The sequence below is a fragment of the Gracilinanus agilis genome, chromosome 3 (assembly GCF_016433145.1).
Source record: "Gracilinanus agilis isolate LMUSP501 chromosome 3, AgileGrace, whole genome shotgun sequence".
Classification (NCBI taxonomy): Eukaryota; Metazoa; Chordata; class Mammalia; order Didelphimorphia; family Didelphidae; genus Gracilinanus; species Gracilinanus agilis.
In genome coordinates, this window is record NC_058132.1 from 207,299,894 (window position 1) to 207,321,698 (window position 21,805).

General features: G+C 40.6%; 1 protein-coding gene across 2 annotated transcripts in view; it reads left to right on the forward strand.

The window, feature by feature from the left end:
* The window catches only part of LOC123239132 (alpha-tectorin), a 165,210-nt gene that overhangs the window by 75,360 nt on the left and 68,045 nt on the right, over nt 1-21,805 (forward strand). For both annotated transcript variants that reach the window (XM_044666406.1, XM_044666408.1), the window contains 5 exons: nt 1,835-1,968; nt 4,198-4,485; nt 8,947-9,084; nt 9,485-9,650; nt 15,840-16,252. In XM_044666406.1, the coding sequence (XP_044522341.1) occupies nt 1,835-1,968; nt 4,198-4,485; nt 8,947-9,084; nt 9,485-9,650; nt 15,840-16,252 (1,139 nt within the window). The remainder of the gene's footprint in view (nt 1-1,834; nt 1,969-4,197; nt 4,486-8,946; nt 9,085-9,484; nt 9,651-15,839; nt 16,253-21,805) is intronic.

A 21,805-nucleotide genomic window follows, 5' to 3' on the forward strand; every position in this document is an offset into this window, starting at 1 on the left:
TTAGCATCTTAAACACATTTAAAAGAAAATCTCAAAGGGACTCAATTATTTCCCAAATGTTGGAAGTTGGGAAATCTTCCTATATTAAAATGTATTTGGAAAAAAATATTTGAATATTGGACTGAGTCTCCCAAAGTTTACAGTGCTGGTCAACTTCCCAGAAATGCCTTGGGTTGGAGGAATAGTGAATATACCCTGTCGGTCTGGGTAGCTCTTTGAGTCTAACCACTGTTGGCCCATTGAAAGAGATTAGCCAAGTGTACAGTCAGTTCCAGAAGAGGGAAAGCTGGGAGTCTTCCAAGCTGCAGACCATTTACTTCCTGGCCTTTCTACTAGGCTCTTTTATATGAACTGTTGTTCTTCTCATCTAGAAGGTTCCCAGAGGAGCCAAGATAGTTTTGGCCAAATGTGACTGAACCTATCGGCTCCATCAGTGTGGAGCCACGGACCTTTCCCAAGAACAGGGGAACGGCATAAGAATGGATTGTCAGCTTCAATGGAATAGCCAGGAAGTGTCTCAAAAATAGTGGCTAGAAGCCCAAAGTAGATTTGGACCCCAACATGAGAAAGAATGGGAGAAGATAATTTTGTTTGTTTGGGGTTTGTTTTTTTTGCGTTTTGTTTTTTTGGTTAGGACTTAGGGGAAGCAGGGAGCAAGGCTAAGGCAGGGAGATGACTTCAAAGAAGCATATTGTTGAGGTTTGGTGCTGGTAATCCATTAGTATTTCTCAGGGGAAATAGTCTCATTTCCCCAGGTAAACAAGGCCACACCAGGCCAGGATTTAGATGGAAGGCTTCCAGGAGAGATGCCAGATTGTCATAAAAGGTGCCATTACAGTTTCAGTAGGGATGACTTTTTTGTAATGACTCTCACCTCTTGGCCAGAGAGATGAGCAGAGGCTCAGTGCCACAGCCTCCTTTTCCAGTGAGCTCTGAAGTAAGTGACCAGTATCCCTTGACCTCTGCAGGATTCTGTGTCTGCCTTTTGAAAGAAATGGGCAGAGAGCCCTCTTTTAGGATTAATTCTCAATCAGGGTCATTCACATTTCAAGTACTACTACAAACCTCCCACTCCCTTACTTCTCGTGCTTAGGTTCCAACTGATGTTTATTTCTTGCTGTGAATGGCTGCCTGATTCTTCTTATGAAGGATGTGGAAGTCCTCTCTCTAAAATACCTACGAAATCATGCATAATCTTGGCTTGGAAGTGCCTTCCAGTCCTAGAGGTCATGATATCCACCCCCCCCCTCCAGAATCCTAGAGAGAAAAGTCAATTCAATTCCACCAGCATTTGTGCCAAGCATTGTCTCTTAAGTGCTGGGGGGAAAAATCCCAGCCTTAAGGAGCATACTCTTTACTGAAGGAAAGCAAAATCTATACAGATAAATATGTAGAAAACCTTTCCAGGATAAATCCAAATAACATTGAGAACAGAGAGAAGTGTCTTTCTTATCTTCAAAGATCTCTAAATATATATGTATATATTAAATATATATATCAAGATATATATATATATATATATTTAACTTCCCCATGATTTGTCAGTTAACACCTGTATTCCCAAGTCATACTGACCATCTGGGAAACATGTACTTTTTCCCCTTGGAAGCTGACATTCCAAGGTGAAAAGATCCCTCTAGCTCTCCATTTCCCAAGACTAGGAGTCAGAGAGAGATATTTTACTTTGGATGGGATGTTTAGGGAAAACAATCTGATTTCTGTTTGGTAAACAAGGCTTCCTGGAAGAAGCTGACTTTGGCAGATGGGAGGTGGCGTAGTACTCCAGATGTGCAAAGGGAGCAATCATCTCTCTAACGGATGCCTCTTTTGACAGTGCAACCCAGGGAGCTCATGTATCCGTTTTGGCAGAATGACACCAAGACCCCCAAAGTAGATGACGGAAGCTCATCAGAGATTAAGTTGGCCATCCCAGTTTTCTTCTTTGGAGTTCCTTATCGAACTGTCTATGTAAGTGGAGAAACAGCCCTGCTGTTAACATGGCTCTTCTTCCTCTCCATCATCCCACCATTAAGGAGAGTATTTTAAATATGCTCTTCTGATGCTCCAGGACCAGAGGATTTATTAGCAGCCAGATGACAGGTTCTGAGATTTCATGAGCTGATAGGTTTTATGATTAAGAAAGTCAAAGGTGTATTTAATGGCTAATGTTCATAGTGGAGGAGTATACAGGGCAATAAATTGCTTTTGTGGGTGATTAAACGCAGAAGGGAAGCAGCAGCCCCAATGCTGTGAACATTATTTCTGCTACATGACAAGGGGGAAAAAAGATACAGTGAACCACAACAGGAGTAATATCATTTTTCCTATCCTTCTGAGTGTGTAAAAACTTTAGGCAGCTGCTCTTTTTGGACTTTATTCCACTTTGGGGAGGTGTTGCTTTTGTGGGACTTTGTTACTGTAAAAAAGCAGTCCCCAGTCCTGGCTGCATTGGGTATGCCCACAGAGGAGCCTCAGGAGCATTCTCTCCCAACCTATGTGTTTGCACAGGCAAATGGTGCCATTTATTGTCAAGAGACCACTGGACACCTGCTTTCCCAGGTTATTTGCTTTGTATGAAAGCTTTTGGATTAATGGGGTTGTTGCTTACAGGTAAGATGGTGTGTCATATGGTGATATAAGGATAGGGCAAGAAAATCCGATTTCCACACTCAGCCAACTTGCTTTAGCCTTAACAGCTTCGGGATGGGCACTATAAAAATCATATTGGATCTTTGGCACTCCTCCCACCACCGAGGGAGAGATAGGATCATCTGAAGGGGAGAAACAACTGTGAATCAAAACATAGCCTCAGGGACAGTGGATAGAGCACCAGGCTTGGAGCTGGGAGATTCTGGGTTTAAATCTGGCCTCGGACACTTCGTAACTGTGTGACCCTGGGCAAGTCACTTAACCCCAATTTCCTAGTCCTTACCACTCTCTGCCTTGGAAGTGATATTTGGTGTTGATTCTAAGACAAAAGTTAGGTGTTTAAAAAAAACAAAAAACAAAGATGATATCTACCCCTTCTCCCCCAAATGAGCTTAGCACGTTTGTCCTTTCTTTGGTAATTGCCATTAGAATCTTGCCTATCATTCATGCTAGTATGAAAATGAATAAGAATCAATCAGCCAACATTATTAAATGCCTGCTATATGCCAAGCACTCTGTTAGGTTCTAGGGATACAAGGACAACGACCTCATAGCCTTTCCTACCTATAAGGAGCTTATATAAAAATGCCCGATACTAAAGGAGTAGAAAGAGAATTCTCCATATTCTCCCATCTAAGAGATCTCCACAAATTCTTAGAACAAGACATTTCTCTGAGTAAAATTATATGAGTTACATGGTAACCATGAGGCTTTCCCCCATAAACATTTATATTAATAAATACATGAGAAGATTGAGTTGTTTATGGGTGCTACGTAAACTGAATTTACTCATTGTCTTGTGCATTTGCAGCAAAGTTTGGTAATGTAATAAACTGCCCATTTGCAAATCATGAAGAAATCGCTGTAGATAGTCATTTCCATACCCCAAGTAAACCATCCACGGCTCCGTGTTTATGTTGTGACCGTACAAAGGAGTCGGTCAGACTTCAAGATCTCTAATAGAATCGGACACCTGTAGGTTTTACCTTTGCCCTTGGTAGGAGTACAGAACTGGTTTTTGACATCAATAGAAGATCCCTAATTGGCTCATCTACAACAGGCTGTGGCTCATTCTGCAGTGAGATTTGATGAGGGCAGGCGTATCTGGTTTATCTTTGACTGACAGTCCTCTCTTGTGGCAGAATGAGAATCCAGTCTTAGGGAGGGCTCTCACATTTTCCCCCTCTGATTTTCTCTTTCTCTTTGCTTCTCTGTTTTTGTCTCTGCCTGTCTCTCTCTAATACACATGCACAAACTCAGTGATGTATGACGAGCTTAAACAAAGATGGGAAAGGGAACATAAAAATGAAACTGATTATTAATGAGAAATGAAATTGACTATAAATTGAAAGGGAAATGGAGCCATTGGAATTGCCTGAAAGTAAACAGCCTGCCTAACGTGAATGGTGGGAATTGGTGTTTTAGGGTTTCAAATCTGTGATTTGAAAGCTACCTTTCATTCAGTGACTAAGGAGATGTCTATCATGATGAGCGACTGGAATTGTCAGTTTCAGTTCCCTCATAGGAAACTCTTCTTCTGTTTTGTAGGTCAATAATAATGGGGTTGTTTCCTTCAATGTGCTGGTGAGCCAGTTTACTCCAGAATCCTTTCCTCTGACAGATGGTCGGGCCTTCATTGCCCCATTTTGGGCAGATGTTCACAATGGAATTCGAGGAGAGATCTATTACAGAGAGACCATGGACCCTGTGATCCTGAGACGAGCCACCAAAGACATCAGGAAATACTTCAAAGACATGGCCACCTTCTCTGCCATTTGGGTGTTCATTGTGACATGGGAGGAGGTCACGTTTTATGGCGGTAGCAGCACCACACCTGTAATAATCTCTCCATTTTTCTTTTTTTTTTTTTTTTAAATTTATGTTCTAACAGCCAATCCATGCCCATTTTAACGACAGTCAAAAGGAATTTTATTGCTAGAGCATGGAAATTCAGTGAGGCGCTCAGTTGTCTTTGTGTAAGAATCATTGTCTTGCCACTCACCCACTTTTTAGAGGAGAGAGGGAACTACTCTGCTTAGTCAGTCCAGCTTGCTGCGATATTTAAGATGTGTCATCCCAACCCCAAAATATTATGGAGTTCTAAGTTAAGTCTTTTCATTGTCTTCTTCTCTTAAAAGATAGTATGCCCACTTTGCAAAAGAATAGACTGAGTTCCAGAGAACTACCCCAGTTCATATATGGATTAGTGTCCAGTGTAGGAACCCCAGAGCCTCCTCTTCCTTTCATAGCTAAGGTACAAGCACCTCTTTCTGATTCTAAAACAAAAATTTTTTTAATTTCCATATTTCACAAAACCTAATAGGAGGCAGAAAAGCGACTGTTGGATTTGAAGCACAAATAACCTTACTCATTTTCCTGTCATGCCTTTTTACTTTTTATTGGGACCAAGACAGAAATTATTCCTATTTGATGTTAATTTGAGTGGGCAGGTATAGTGTTTCAAGAATAAGAGTTGAACATCTGCTCCAAAATCCCAAATGAGCAGTTAGATAAAAGTTTAAATAAAATAGATTATCTCTAGCATCATCCTAGAGCTAGTCAACTTTACTCATAAAGAAATGATGAAGCATAGTTTGTCAAGAGGGCCTGATACGTATTTGGTCGTGTTGGAAATGGGTACATTTGAAGCATGGGAAGAACCTTTCACTTTATTAATAAATTACCCAGTGAGCAAAAGCATTCAAGAATCCGACCCTTGCTTTCCTAGGAATATTTCCAATTCCATCTGTGTTCCAATTCCCTTAGCTTTGCATTCAGTTGTTCAGGAGTGAGGAATGGGAACCAATGAGTTCGATCTAGGGGTGAGAAACTGCTAGGCTTGCAAGTCACACCCACAATACAGTAAGCACATACTGCGTTTTAGCACTTTCCATTCCGAGTATCAAGAAGCACTTTATTGCTAAGAGGTTCTGTAGAACAGAAAGACACAAGTTTAAGAGTGGGATGCATTGGCTAGAAATAACCTCTAAAGAAGCATACATTTCCCTCTGTCATGTTATGGATTGCTAACGATTCTGTGGGTGATGTTTTATGTCCTTTATGCCTTGTACCTTACAGCGTTAGACTCCAGGATGCCAGCAATCAATAAATTTTAGTGTCAGTGGTAGGGAAAAAAGAGAAAAAATGCCCATCAAATGCTGACCACTGTTCTTTTTTAAAAAAACTTCCTTCGGCAATAAAAAAAATAGCAATATAATTTAGATCCTTTCTGTTTTGTGCTTTGGAGTAAATTTTTAGACTAGGAAAGAACTCTTTCTACAAGGATGAATGAGGTAATATTCTAAGTGCTTTGAGCTCCTTTGAGAAAAAAAGCTCTTCAAACCTTCAGTTCTGCAAAAAAGGTTCATCAATACTAAAATCTTTAAGCCAGTCCCATCCAAATTAACTGATGATCCCTTTCCTTTTCCTACCAAGAGGGTTTTTCCTCCTTTTGTAACCCTCTATATCTTTAAGGAAACAGAACAAAGGTCTTTGCCTAAGACATAACAGCTCGAGGATCCCCAGAGAGAGAATCTCATGGAGGAACAATAGAAAGGAAAAGGGAAGAGTAGTCTGAATTTTCTAAATCTTCTTCTAGACTTTGGACAAATGGATAGACCTGTTTTCCCCAAAATATGGTTGGAACTCACTTGGAGAATTTTGTTGGTTTTATCCAGTCATTTCCATGATATCCAATTCTCTTCCACCCTTTTTGGGGTTTTCTTGACAAAGATACTGGAGTGATTTGCCATTTCCATATCTAATTTATTTTATAGATGAGGAAACTGAGGTAAACATAAATAAATGACTTTGCCCAGGGTCATATAATTAGTTTTGGAGGCCAGATTTGAACTGAGATCTTCCTGACTCCATTGATAAAGGGATTATATGAACCTAATCTCCTTTCCTTTCCCAGAGCCTGAGGTGGTATGGGGGGAAGGAGGAATATGCTTCCCCTGTGCTGGGAGGAGTAAGTTTGTATATTTGTGATTATCTTTTAAAGTAGATATTCTTTTTGTAAAAGGACAAGGATTACAAAAATTAAATTAAATTTTAAAAGGGACTTGGAGGAGCTAAAAAATAATTTTAAGGGATATACCCAAACTGGTACTCCCTCACTCCCCCCATCCCCCCCCCCAATGCCCCTAGTCAGAATGAACCTGGCTGAATCCGTCCTATACTGAGTTTAGAAGGAAAAAAATTAAATTAAAAGGCTTGTTGATCACCCTCAGGAGCATTGCTGGTAAATTAGCCTGAGCAGGTTGGTTTTGAGCTGTCTCCTATGATTAGCAATGAATCATTCTTGCAGTCTACTTTGGCAAAATGTGTTTTAGATTTGGTTTCAAAGAAAGGAATTTGTTTCTTGGTAGGGAATCCCAGCCCAGTGGGTGAGAGCGCAGTTCATGTAGTGTTCATGTGGCCTTGATTTGGGGAATCCATCTTTTAAGTCTTATACTTAACCCCACTACTGGACCCTGGAGTAATGTGGAGCTCATGACACCCCTTTGTGTTCTACTTTTCCCATTTGTTGAACAGGGGCATGAAGGATGGCAGATAGGTATCTGTGTGGCATTATCAGGGATGCCATCTGCTATATCAAGAACAGGTTTTTTGGCGAATAGGTCATCCTGAACAAAGCAAGCTTTTCTTCACTCCACTCACATGGTGATTTCTTCCCTCCAGGTCTTTCTGAGTAGCCAGAGATGAAACTAAATGGCTTCAATCTCTTCTAGCTCAGTTTGATTCCATGGGAGATGGATTTAGGTCTCTCAACTATTATAGCAGAATGCCAACCTGGAAGATATGAATGTTGCTGTGAAAATAACCTCTAGCTTATGAGCATGGAGGGGGCTGACAAGATGTATATTCTGCTTCTTTCAATTCTGTTTTTTGTTGATTTTCTGGAAAATCTGGGTCTGGAAAGTAGAGGCATGAGGAGAGGTCATTCCTAAGTGTGGGCAGAACTATAGATTATGCTGGTCAAGTGACTGTAAAAATTGTTTGAAAGGAGCATTTGCATTTCTGCAGCATTCTGTTTCTCAGGAGTTTAAAGCTGAGTCTTTAAAGGGTCTAAAAAATGACCTAAGAGTTGTCTGCCATCAGGTCACCAGGGAAGAACTTCCAGGAAGTTTCTATCCTTCCCTCTGCCCCTGTCTCTTTCTTCTAATTCAAAGGGTTGTTCTGAGGATGAAAGGAGATAAAAATATGTAAAGTGCTTCATAAATTTCAAAGGGCTATTCATGGTGTCCCAAAAGTCTTAGTGAAGCATTAAGCTATTAATTTAAATCATTAAAGCTTAAAAAATGATTATTGTTGTTGAGATTGTTATTGTTATTATTTAGGATCCAGGCTTTGGCCAGGGTAGCTCTCCTTTCAGAGTTTGTCTGAGAAACATGAGCATAAAGAATTGTGCAAATCTAAAGTGATGCTCAGTAATAAGAGTAGCAATTTTCCCCTACAAAGTGCTTTTTAAACATCCCTTTCTGAATTCCATTTTAAGAAGGCAAGAAATCTAAAGATTAGCTATGTATTCCTGAAAGGGAAAAGGCAAAACCTACATTATTACCACTTTAGTCGTGCTGAATTTATTTTTAAAAATAAAATTTTTTTGGTCAAATTGCAGCTATGGGGAAACAAGGTACTGTTCACTTAGGCTTCCTGCTGGGCAATTGTTTCTCATACTTTATTCTCATGGTGCCATCTATAGGTGGTCCAATATATCACAAGCTTCAGCCTTTCTGTCTTGTAGAACTCAGAAGTAAGGAGGTACTGAGTAAGGTGGGACTTCACAAGTAAATTTCCTTTTAGATAGATGGGTACAGATCTCTCCTAGTCCCTTTTGGAGACGATTCAGAAAAGAGGCATGGTGAACCACAAAAAAAAAAGAAAAGAAAAGAAAAGGAAAGAAAAGAAAAGGAAAGAAAAGAAAAGAAAAGGAAAGAAAAGAAAAGAAAAGAAAAGAAAAGAAAAGAAAAGAAAAGAAAAGAAAAGAAAAGAAAGAAAGAAAAACAGGGCTACTCAAACAACTTGGTAGTCAGTGAGATAGGGATAAGGATAAAAAAGGGAGGGACATAGTTCATAGGATTATATATTTAGAGCTGGAAGGGACCTTAGAGGCCAGATATTCTAACCCCATCCTTTCACAGATTAAGAAAATGAAATGGCTCGCCCAGAGTCAAATAGCTAGTGAGAGTTAGAAACAGGATTTGAACCCAGATCTTCCTGATGCATTATGAGAACATTAACCATTTACTCAGTACCTTCACCTGAGTTATGAGTGTGCATTCCCTCCTCTAGGTAAATACCTTCCAGGCTGTGCTGATCTCTGATGGTGCATCCACATTTACCCTTTTCAATTATCATGAAATTAACTGGACCACTGGAACTGCAAGTGGAGGTGACCCCTTGACAGGTCTTGGTGGTGTGATGGCCCAGGTAGGTTCCCTTCCTTCATTTGCACCCTCTTAAATCTCCTTGCATCGCTGTGGTTTACATTTCTCAGATCCTTTTCAGGAATCCTACAGACCTCCAGCTACTAACTAAAGGAACCAGTTCTTGCTGGCCTCATCTAAGCAGGGGAAAACCAGGTAGACTTAGTCGATCGTCTCGTCCCCCTATTTTGTGTTTCTTTGACTCTATGCTTAAGATGGACAGGATAAAGGAGACAGACTGTTCAGGTCTTGGTCCTTCCTACCTAGAGCATGGACGATGATCTGTAAAGGGATGCATCTTCATAACAGATAACAGTCTAGCCTGAAATTGAACTCTCTGGATAGGATGCCTAAAGGTGTGTGGTCTGCATGCTCATAAGATGTCTCTTCCTTCTATTTTTTAGGCAGGATTTAACGGGGGGAACCTCACCAATTTCTTCAGCCTCCCAGGTTCAAGAACCCCTGATATCGTGAACATCCAAGAGACCACAAATGTGAATGTCCCAGGTCGCTGGGCCTTTAAAGTGGATGGGAGGGAAATTGACCCAGCAAATGGTTGTACTTCCAGAGGTAAAAAGCCCTTTTCCCTTCTCTGGAAAAACGAGTCTGTTTAGTCTAGAGTGACAGCCAGCCTTTTTAGGCTGTGGGGGCGGTCTTGTTCCTGATGCTTTGCTCCTTTGACACATCTCAGCTGTGTAAAAGAGATCAAGGTAATTTTAGCATGCACAAGACATCATGCACGGAGCTGAAGCCCTGCAGTCTTCGCCTGGGCCCCCAACCCTGTACCCTCTCCTGCCTGGCTCCACAGAAGACCAGAGTCCTGAGTGATTTCATGGCCAGAGGGCCAAAGAGTAGCCTTCCTCATCCACATTATTTCTGTATTTGTGACCATTTGTCCTTCGTTTTACTTGTTCTTTAATCCTTACTTACTCCTCCTGCTTTGCCATCTGCTTTTTGTGACTTTGCATCACCAGGCAAATTTGGAGCATTGCCAAGACCTATTGAAGGTAAATCAGGGCTCCCCAGCACAACTAGAAAGAGAAATCAGTATCACAGTCTTTGGGACTGCTGTCCTCCTAAATCCTCCCAGCAGCAGCTTGAACATCCAGGAATTTGGAGAGAATCAAAGCCGGCTTTAGACCTTGCTGAACAAGCCAGAGAACAAACATCAGTAGGTTTCCTTTAGGCCAGCATCAGAAGTTTGGAGCATCCTCTGAACTATAAGAAACCTCTTTGGATGTGCAAAGAAAAGCCTGGGACTTTCATAGGAGCATTTGTGTTTGGGAGGACCCTGCTTCTGGTCTGTCGAGTCACACTTGGGAGCAGAATTTCTCTGTCTTTTTGCTTACAGGCTAACGCTATTGGGAGAAGCAGGAGACAAGTGGACCCAGCATCTCTAAGTTGCCTACTTTGAGTCTGGGGTGAAGGCTTCAGTTTCTTTTCCTTGGCCAGGCCAATCTCAGGTCTCCCTGCAGTCCAAGGAGCCTTAGGAGGTTTCCGTGTCCTCTCTCTAGCCCTCAGTCATGCATTCCATCACATAAACAGAAAAACCCACGTATATGGTCTGAGGCAAAGGGGCCAAACATTCAGCCCACAGGCCACGTGCAGCCCGCAACACTCCCAAGCGCTGCTCGAACCAGACTAAAATGCCATTTCTTTCTGATTTTAATGTATTGATGTATTAATAAAAAAGAAAGACATACATGAATGTGGGGTTTTCTAAGTCAATATGTGGTCCACAAGGATACTTACATATGGTTTAGTGGTGTCCACTTCTATTTGAATTTGATACCCTTGCCTTCCCACCCTCCTCCCTCCTATATCTTACCCTGGCTTTTGTGCACCCAAAGAGGTTTCTAATATTTCAGAGAAGGCTCTAAACGTCTGATGTTGGCCTAAAGGAAACCTATTGAGGTTTGTTCTCTGGCTTGTGCAGTGAGGTTTAAAGCTAGCTTTGATTCTCTCCAAATTCCGGATTGCTCAAGTTGCTGCTGGAAAGATTCAGGCAGAGAGTATTTTCTGGCCCTTAGAGAGAAGGGCTCTCTAGTGGCTTCCTTTCTGGACTCTGTAAACAGCAAGGTGTTAAGAATAGCAAATATGTATTTTGGAGGCAGGCCAGAATTAAGCTAGATTGAAAAGAATTTAGTCCCAAAGCAGACCAGGATTTCAAAGACTTATTGGCTCCTTCCCATATAGATATGGTATCACTTAACATCCACAGATGAAAGGCACCACCCAATCCATGCATGTCCTTCTTCCTTTTGATGCCTAAGTGGTGTCAAACTCAAATCAAAGACCACTAAATTGTATCTAAGCATCCCTACAGGCCATATGTTGACCAAGAAAACCACATATTAACATTATCTATGTTCTCTTGTATTTTTATTTAGCTAGTTAATATTTCCCAATGACATTTTAATCTGGTTCAGGCAGCACTGGGGAATATCGCATATGTTTAAAATCTCTGGACTACACTAAGTGCCTGCTAAATTGCAGAATCTGAACCAGGTACCCCTTTCCCCTTTCTCCAAGAGTCTCAGAGCAATGGATAAAAAGGAAAAATGTTCAGTAAGACCTCTGATCTCTGGGTATTAAAGGTAAAATGCTATAATAATGGAAAATCTGAGCCGGTAGAGCAGAAGAGTTGGACAGACCCTATTAGTGTGCAGAGCTCCAACTCTGACATCATTCCCTGACTCCTGAATTATGGATTTGAGTTTTATATACAGGACAAATTCAATATCCCCATACAAATGGCTACACATTCTTTTGTGTCACCAGGCATATATCAGCCTAATGGGATTGGGATTGGGTCTGGGTAATAGCAGGGAGAATGCTGCTGCATAGAATCAGCTTATTATGTTATCATTTTACAAATCAAATTATCTGGAAGGCCTACCTTTGGGTCCAGTACTCTGGACAAACAAAGGCAGTTTTCTCTCCTTTATTGGAAACTTGAAAAATCATAGACTTGAAATTATCCCAAGTTGAACCCTTCATAATATATTCAGCATTGGACCTGGGCCAAAAATTTGGCAGGGAACCTAGGGGCCTGTGTTGAGATCGATCTTTTATAAAACCCTTGGGATTAGATTGAATCTCTTATCCCATTTTGAGGTCTCTGTACTTGAAAGGTAGGGAACATAATTGCTAATTTGCATTTTTTTTCCTATAGGACAGGTATAGAAAGGAGTTGCAGAGATAATCATTCCTGCTGAGTGTATGTCTGCTCAGCCTATTCCCTTTTCTCTATTTAAAAAAAATGTAAAAGCTTTTAGAACTTGAACAAACCTTACCTGAAACTTGAAATTACTCTCCGTGGAAAGCACTGCTTCTTTATAATGCTGACATTAATAAATTACATTTACCTATAAGGCTGGAACCCTTGTAGCAGAGATTCTCTCATGATAAAAAGACCCAGGTCTGTCTGGGAGATCTCACTATCTTGGATCATAGCTCCTATACAGGAAACTTGGGAAGATGAATGTCCAGTACCCCCAGTGCCCCCAAGAACAAGCCTGAAATTACAGAATAAATTGTATTTTAAATAATATTTTCCCCAATTACATGTAGAAACCATTTCTGACATTTTTTTTTAAATTTTGAATTCCAAATTCTCTCCCTCTTTCCCACCCTTCTCCCTTCCCTGAGACAGTAAGAAATCTAATATAGATTTTACATGAGCAATCATGTAAAACATTTTTCTATATTAGTCATTTCATGGAAGAGATATCAAACAAAATAAAAGAAGAAAGTGAAATATAGTGCGTTTTGGTCTGCATTCAGACACCATCAGTTCTTTCTCTGGATGCAAATGATATTTTTCATCGTGAGTCTCTGGGATTTTCTTGGATCACAATACTACAGAGAATAACTAGGTCATTAACAGTTGTTCATCAAAAAAATCTTGCGATTACTGTGTACAATGTTCTTTTGGTTCTGTTTACTTTACTTTGCATCATTTCATGTAAGTCTTCCCAGATTTTTCTGAAATCAACCTGTTCATCATTTTTATAACATAATAGTAGAATCTAAGTGTACTTATTGAGGGAATGTAACAAAAAACCTTGAGTAAGCTACGTTTGGATCCAAAGATCTATATAAGTCCCCAGGGTCACTTCAATCCTCAATATGACAATGTCTTAGCAGAGCTAGCAGAAAATCCTTTTTAGATCTTTGACTTCTTACTAGAATCAAAGAATTTGAGAATCTGAAGGTACTTTGGTCACCAGCTCATACAACCCATATACAATAAGAATTCACATTCTAACATAACTGAAAAGTGATTTCCAGTTGCTTCTTAAAGACCTCCAAGGAGGCAGAACCGATCTTATCTATGGAGCCTTTTCTACCCCAAGACAGGTCTAAATGTTAGGAAGTTATTATTGACATGAAGTCTCAATCTGCCTGTTTAGAATTTCTACCTTCTAGGGCAAAGCAGAATATGCTCAAACCCTCCTACATATGAGAGCCGTTCATACACTTGAGGCAGCTATTACAACCCTACCCCTGCCTCCTTAGACTTCTTTTTTCCAGGTTAAATGTGCCCAGGTCCTTCCATTAAATTTAATATGCTATGGACTCAAAACGAATGTTTCTTTTTTTGCTCCCTGCTCCATTTCTTCCTCTCCTTCATTCTCTTTCTCTCTCCTTTACTCTTTCTCTTTTTATCTCTTTCATTCTCCCTCCCTTCTTTACTCTCCCTCTCCTTCCCTCTTCCTTTCCCCCTTTCTTTTTCTCCATGGCTCCATAGCACACAGCTCAACTGTTTCTTAGAAATAGTGGTAAATTACTATGGAGTCCTCCTATTCTTCAGTGCCTTCTTTCTGGTGCAAGATGGAGGGCAACAAAACAAAATCCCAATCTTTTCCTTCTCTTTCTCACTCCTTGTTTCCCAACTCTCTCTCTCTCACTGGTGTCCTTTCTCACCTCCCTTCTATTCCAACTCTCTCTCGTTGCCAGTTTTACCCATCACTGTGCCTAGGTGTAGAGATAGACACCTTATTTTCCCCAAATGGAAAAGCAAGAGGAAAGGAGAATGTATCCTAGGGCTGACTCAACACCTATTACCAATACGTTTAAAATGCTTTCATCTAAGCATATGATTTTCCACTTGTTTATTATTTATATTCACTTGTATATGTTTGGGGGATTTGTATTCACTTACATAAGTTAACGATATGGAAAATATGTTGCATGATAATACATGCATAACCCAGATTGAATTGCTTGCCAGCTCCAGGAAGGGAGTTGGAAGGAAGGAGGGAGACAATTTCGATATAACTTTGGAAAACTTCTGAGGAGGTTGTTGTTACATGTAATTGGTAAAAAAAAAATTTAAATTTTAAAAATTAAAAAAGTAAAATAAAATGCTTTCATCTCTATTGCAGTTTTCCATGTAACAGGTAATGAAAGTGTGTATCCGAGTGGACAGGAAGGTGGATAGGAAAAGAAGGAGAATTAGGAAAGCAAACTAAGAAAGAGGCAGCATAGTATAGTGGAAAGAACAGTAGATTTAGGTTCAGAGAGCCTGTGTTCAAATCTCTGCTCTGCTACTCACTACCTGCATGACCTCGGGCAAGTCATTTCCATTTCCTCCTCTGCAAAATGAGTAGCATGTATTGGATACTCCCAAGGAGCTCTTCTCACTCTAAATTCAATGATGCTATGATCTCATTTTATCCTTCCAACAGACTTGTTCTCCTGACAGCTAGGAAAGGGCAAATATAGCGTTATTACCTTTTTTATAGATAGGGGAAACTGAGTCCCAGGACATTCTCAAGCCTTCTGAAGGCAAAACAAATCAGTGTCAGAGGTGGAGAGCTCACTTCAGGGTCCTTCACTGTTAGTTCAATGTTTTTAGCAAAGGGTCATAGGACCATTGTGATCTTCCATTGAATAAGGTTGTTTACAGCTATTTGTCATATTTCAAAGTCTCTGGAGGTTGTTTAGTAAGGACAATTTACTTATAAATGGAACTTGAACCAAAATAAGAGTGTCTGTTATTGGAAAGAAGTAGCACCTTCCTCATGGTAACTACATTACTGTACTGCAGAAGCCCCTGTGTTCACCTGCATTTCTCTAGGTTTTATATGGCCTAATAGGTAAAGAGAAAGTGAGTGCTAGCTCTAGGGGCTGCCTAACTCTCGGCCTATGCAAAACTAGTTCATAAAAAGTTAATGCAGTCCTTGGGGCTTCTGTAAAAAGAAGGGGCTCCTAGGCTACATGAAGAAAATAATAGTCGAAGCATTAATCTGGTGGCAAGTAGAAAAACATCACAACATTTTGATTGGAGACCTAGACCAGAGCTTCTTGACTTTTTTTCTGTCCCCAGAGAAGCCTAATGACAGCTTTTCAGAAGAATGTTTTAAAACACAACTATATTTTAAAAGAATATATATGATTAAAGATAAAGATTAGGTAGCTCAGTGGATAGAGAGCCAGGTCTAGAGACAGGAGGTCCTAGGTTCAAACTTGGTTTTGGACACTTCTTAACTGTGTGACCCTGGGCTTGACCCTCATTGCCTAGCCTTTACTGTACTTCTGCCTTAGAAACAATATACAGTATTGATTCTAAGATGGAAGTTAAGGGTATAAAATAAAATAAAATAAAATAAAATAAAATAAAATAAAATAAAATAAAATAAAATAAAACAAAATAAAATAAAACAAAATAAAATCCATGACTTTGTATGTCTATACACAAATGCAAAAAAGAATAGGTTTCAGTTCCTGGGATATGTATTTTTTTTTTTTCAGGGCAATTCCTTCGACGAGGAGAGGTATTCTGGGATGACATGAACTGTACTATCAAATGCCGCTGCCTGGACTTCAACAATGAGATTTTCTGCCAGGATGCCTCCTGTAGCCCCTATGAGGTGTGCGAGCCCAAGGGCAAATTCTTCCACTGTAACCCACTGGAGAGCAGCACTTGTGTGGTATTCGGAGAGCCTCACTACCATACCTTCGATGGCTTCCTCTTCCACTTCCAAGGATCGTGCGCCTATCTGCTGGCTCGACAGTGCCTGCATGTGTCCAGCCTCCCCTTCTTCAGTGTGGAGGCCAAGAATGAACACCGAGGGGGCTCAGCTGTCTCATGGGTGAAGGAGCTCTCCGTGGAGGTTTATGGCCACAAAATTCTCATCCCCAAAGGAAGCTATGGACGAGTAAAGGTAAGATTCCTCTTTCATGGAGAGCTGTAGAGTTAAAGAATCTTAGGAGTGGGAGTTATCCCTACAAGCTATCTAGTTTAGTCACTGGCCTGTAAGGAAAACAGAATCTAAACCAAGTCAAAAAGACTAAGTCTAATTAGCTGAGCAAATGGATGTGTGTTTGTGTTTGCAATCCTTTGTTGATGTTTAAAAAATTTTTTTAAATAATAAGCATTTATTTTATTTTCCCTTGATCTACTCCAATTTAGAAGGGGGCTTTGGTTATTTTTTGTATTTGTTTGTTTTTAAAACCCTTGCCCTTCCATCTTAGAATTAATACTCTGTATTGTTTCCAAGGCACAAGAGTGGTAAAGGCTAGTCAATGGGAGTTAAGTGACTTGCCCAGGGATACACAGCTAGGAAGTGTCTGTGACCAGATTTAAACTCAGGATCTCCTGTCTTTAGGCCTGGCTCTCTATCCATTGAATCATGTAGCACCCCCCCCCAAATACCTTGTAACAAATATATATAGCCAAGTAAGACAAATTCCTATAGTGTTCACATCTAAATTTTACCAGACAAATTTCATTCCATATTTTGAAACCATCGCTTTCCTGTCAGGAGGTAAAGTACGTGTTTCATTATCAGTCCTCTGGAAACATGGTTGGTCATTGCATTGATAAGAGTACTTAAGTATTTCAAAGTTGTTTGTCTTTACCATGTTGTTATTGTATAATTGCTCTACTCATTCTGTTGACTTCATTCTACATGATTTAATACAAATCCTCCCAGGTTTCTTTTAACCAATCCCTCTAGTCATTTCTTGCAGCATAATAGTATCCCATTATCTTTTTATAATCTTTGGCCATTCCCCAAGTGATGGGCATCTCTTCCCTTCCCTCTTTCGGTTTTCAGTTCTTTGCCACTATAAAAATAGTTACTAAAATATTTTAGTACATATCGACTCTTCTTCCTCTTTGATACTTTTGGGTAGTAGAAACATTTCTGGGCCAAAGGGTTCATAACTTATCTGGTAACTTTGGGGGATCCATGTAGATTGCAAAAATTATCAGCCTATGAATCATTATATTGACCCACAAAGTTTGCTCTGGTCCCCTCCATTCATCCTACTTCCTCACAACCTTCCCCCATATTTTCTTAGCATCTGTAATGATTAAATCTTCCAACTTTCACTATAGTAAGAGGACACGTTTCCCCACGAAGTCATAGGCAGAGCCCCATTATAAACAGAGATCCCTGTAAAAACAAAAACAGAAAAGAAGAGAAAGAAAGGAGAGAGAGGCAGAGACAGAGACATGGAGGTAAAGGACAGGGAGAGAATTGAAAGGAAAAGCCAAAGAAGGTAAATTTTTCTTAGATCTGTTTGATAGTTTCTGGGAATGTAGTTCTATGTAGTAGTCAGTAAAGCCACAAAGTACAAACTCTGAATCGGATCCCATTTCCTTCTTCCTATATAATATAGCTTCAATGTAGACTCCTGGAACAGGAAGGATGCCTCCTGCTCTTGTACTGAAAACTCCCCATTCTAAAAAAAACCCTTCTAAATGTTTCATAATTCATGCCTCTCAAGACTCAGCTTCGCAAGCACCTGGAGGCCCATGGTCTGGCAATGGGTCAGCTTGTGCCTAACAATTCCTGAATTGGAGTTGCCCACAAGGGTCTAGAAAGAATGAGCAATTCTGAATTCTGGAAGGCCTGCTTAGCATATGCAAATTATCCTAGTTGCTATCCAACTTAGCTTTGAGCTGAGGCACCACCAAAGGAAGGAGGGCCAAGAGCCATTCACAATTAGAGAATTCACAGAGGTACCAATTTTCATAACGTTAATGCAGACCTTGTCACAACCAGGTATTTATACTGGCAATAATAACAGAGGCCATGAAAGGTTGATTGCCTGAACTCAGCTCAAACATTAATCCCCATGCACAGAGGTCGTTAAGGTGATTACAAACCCAGAAGGAAGCCAAAGGGTGGGTTTCCCTATGCTATTGGTTGCAGGGTTTTTTTTTTAGCCCTTTACATGCATTGTAGTTTTAAGTGATATCATATGTCCAACATCAGGGAGGGCTGGGGAACCAATTTGCAATTTCTCTAGCTCCTTGACTCATGCTCAGGTCGTTTCTTGGTTGCAAAATCAGGAAAGGCAGACGACTAAGTGGCCCAGTGGATAAAGAGCCAGACCTAGAGACTCTGGGATCAAATCTAGCCTCAGACACTTCCTAGTTGTATGACTCTGAATAAGTAAGTCACTTAATCTCAGTCGCCTAACCCTTAGAGCCAATATTTAGTATCAATTCTAAGATAGAAGATAAGGGTTTAAAAATAGATAGGAAAGGGAGGCAACTAGGTGGCTCAATAGATAGAGTATTAGACCTAGAGACTGGAGGACCTGGGTTCAAGTCTAGCCTCAGACACTTCCTAGTTGTATGACCCTAGACAAATCACTTAACCCTAATTACCAAGGGATTTTCTGCCTTAGAGCTAATGCTTAGTATCACTTCTAAGCCTGAAGGCAAAGGTTTAAAAAATCAGGGAAGGGAGGTACTACTTTAATCAACATGTTGATGAAACTATCACTGTTACTCCTGCTATATGGTACATCTGCCCAAACAGGGCCACATATTAAGGTTAGAAGGGTCTGAGCTTTTCTTCCTTTTGAAGTTTACAGAATTCTTTTTTAGTTCTGCACTTATCTCACCCTTGCTGATAGAGGCAAAAATTTCAAGCCAGAAAAAGATTCACCCGCTTTTCCAATCCTTACTGGTATGTTATGAGGACGATGCATACATAGCTGCAGTCTGGAGAAGGAAGCACAGTTCTTTTTGTTCTATTTTTGATTTTTATGAACATTCTTTTTCTTGGAGCTTTTTTATGGCAGTCCCAGGATTGGGGGCGAGGGGTGGGCAAGGGGCAGGACAGAGAAGAGAGAATGTTGCAACCTCATTTCTTTCAGGCCCAATGTCTATGCTCATTTTGCATGGCTCCGATCCATTACAGGCCATAAGGGGCAAATCCACCATTTTCCACAGAGACCCCAATATGTGGATGTGAATGTAAATGCTAAGGAAAGAAAACATTATATGAATCCACCCACAGCCTAACAATGGCCCCCTTTTTTCTTTGGCTGAGTGGTTTCCCATGTATTGAAGTGCACCTGCTCTCTCTGCTAGGAAGAATGACATAATGGTGGTTCATAGACTCCCAACCTAGGGTGAAACAGAGCCATTTTCAATGGGGGAGGTGATTGAACTGGGAAGCAAGAAGGAGATGGATAGCTTGCCAGGCAAGTGACTCCTAGAGACACTTTGTGCTGTTAGACTTGGAGCAGCTGTGATGATTTGCTTTCCTAGAGCTGGTTCGGTTTTAGCTGCCCCATCTCTAATCAAGGGATTGGAAATAGGCTGAGCCTCAGGAAGCCTGGGTTCTGGCTTTGGAGATTTTTTTCTTCATTGCACCTGTTCTTAGATACTAAAATAAATTCTTCTGGATTCGTCATGCCAAATTGGAGAAGACAGAGAAAGCCCAAATAATTGAAATCAATAGATACTCCAAACCTCACGTGAACCCACTGCTTTAATCCTTCCTAATGAGACCTTTTTGCTAGAGCAATAGAAAACCAAAAGCCATAGGTAGAAATCCAGATTGATACTCCTTTACTTCCTCTCCATTCCTGCTTAACCCTTGGTCAGATATTAATGAATAAGGAGGTAACCAGACGGGTGGAGAAGTAGGAAAAGCAGAGGCCAGGATTAGTGTTTCTTGAGTAACCAGGAATGGATTGTATTAATAAAGGGTTGAGAAAGAAATGATGTGTCAGGTTGAAAAGGATGATGAGTTGGGAGCTCTTTTGGGGCTCTTTATTATCTATTTTAATATCTTCTTCTCTCTAATTTTTTTTATAAATTCACTCATCCATGTTTTGCACACAACCCTTGCCCTACCCACTGTTCCTAAAGAAGAAGATGGAGAACTTTACAGTCTGTCTTAATTGGTAGACTTGACATTTGGGGGAAGAGCCCGGGTTTGTTTTTGTTAAACCTTAAAAGGTTGCTGGTTGCCATAATATATGTTTACTTCCTAAGGCATATGCTTGTGCCTGAGATAAGCTGCTTCCCCCTACACACTCCTACCCCCTTCTTCACCTCTTTGACTGTAGTGATGAGGGCAAATGAATCAACTCGTTGCCTTTTTTTTTCTAGTTCCAACTTTCTGTCGTATGGACCTTCTTTCTGCTATCTCTTCCCTGCATAGCTCTGTGAGAGCATGCATCTGCAGCCAGGGGCTGCACAGAGGTCATTATTAGGAAAATACCCGGATTCAGGCAATTGGCGGGGTGGCATTAGGTGGGGAAAGGGATGATCAGACATGTGCCTTAGGAGAATCGTTTTGATATCCGAGTGAAAGATGGATTAGACTGAAAAGAGACCCAAGACTCTGGCAATAGCCTAGTAGGCAAGAGGTGTTGAGGGCCTGAACCTAGAAGAGCAGATGTGTGAGTGGAGAAAAGAGGATGTATATGAGAGATATTTTAAAGGCAGAAAAATGTGCTCTAACTGCCTTCTCTATCCATCCTGAAAACATCCCCCCTACCCTGTTTGAAGCGTAATACTGCCACTGACTTCAATAAACTTGCTGCCTATTTGGGAAGATCAGACTGAAAACCAGGAAAAAAATTAGGCCAATATAAAACAATATGTAAAAGTGTTATATCATGTGGTGTAGACTGGAAGTGATGTAGGCTGGAAGTGCTAGGAGAGAGAAAGAGAGAGAAAAATGGTGGGGAAGGGGGAGAGAAAAGAGAGGGGAGAGGGAGAGACAGAGACAGAGAAACAGACAGAGACAGAGAGAGACAAAGAGAGATAGAAACAGAGACAGAGAAAGAAAGGGAGGGGAAGAAGTGGGGATGGGGGAAGAGAAGCAGATGGTGAGACAGAGATAAAAAGGAAGAAATAGGAAGGGAACAGGGAGAAAGAGGGAGGGAGAGGGGGGAAATCAGTAAGGACTGACATAGGAAGGATGATTTGCTTGAGACCGGTGGAATTCAAACAACTCACTTCATTTCCCTGTTCTCAGTTTCCTCATCTATAAAATGAGAAAATTAGTCTAGATGACATCTAAGGTCCATTCTAGCTATGAGAATCTGTTCTAAGATGGCTTGTAAAAAAGCAAAGTACAATTTCAATAGGTGAAGGGGGGAAAGAAATTCTAGATGAATAGAAAAAAGTTGGGGGGAGATTTGGGGAATATAACCACAAGGCTTGATCCAGGACTAGAATCCTCAGGCCTACCCTAAGCTAAACCATGCAATGCCAAGGCTATGCCAGAACAAAAGAAAAGCACCAGAGTTTGAACCTCTGAATATTTTTCATGGTTATCAGTTGCAAATTGGGTTTGTTTAGGATCCGTAGTGAATAGGACATTTGACTTGGCATCAAGAAGACCTACCTGAATTCACATGTTACCTCAGATATTTAGTAGGTGGGTAATGGTGGGCAAGTCACTTGATATCTCTGTGACTCAGTTTCCTCATTTGTAAAGTGAAGGAATTGGACT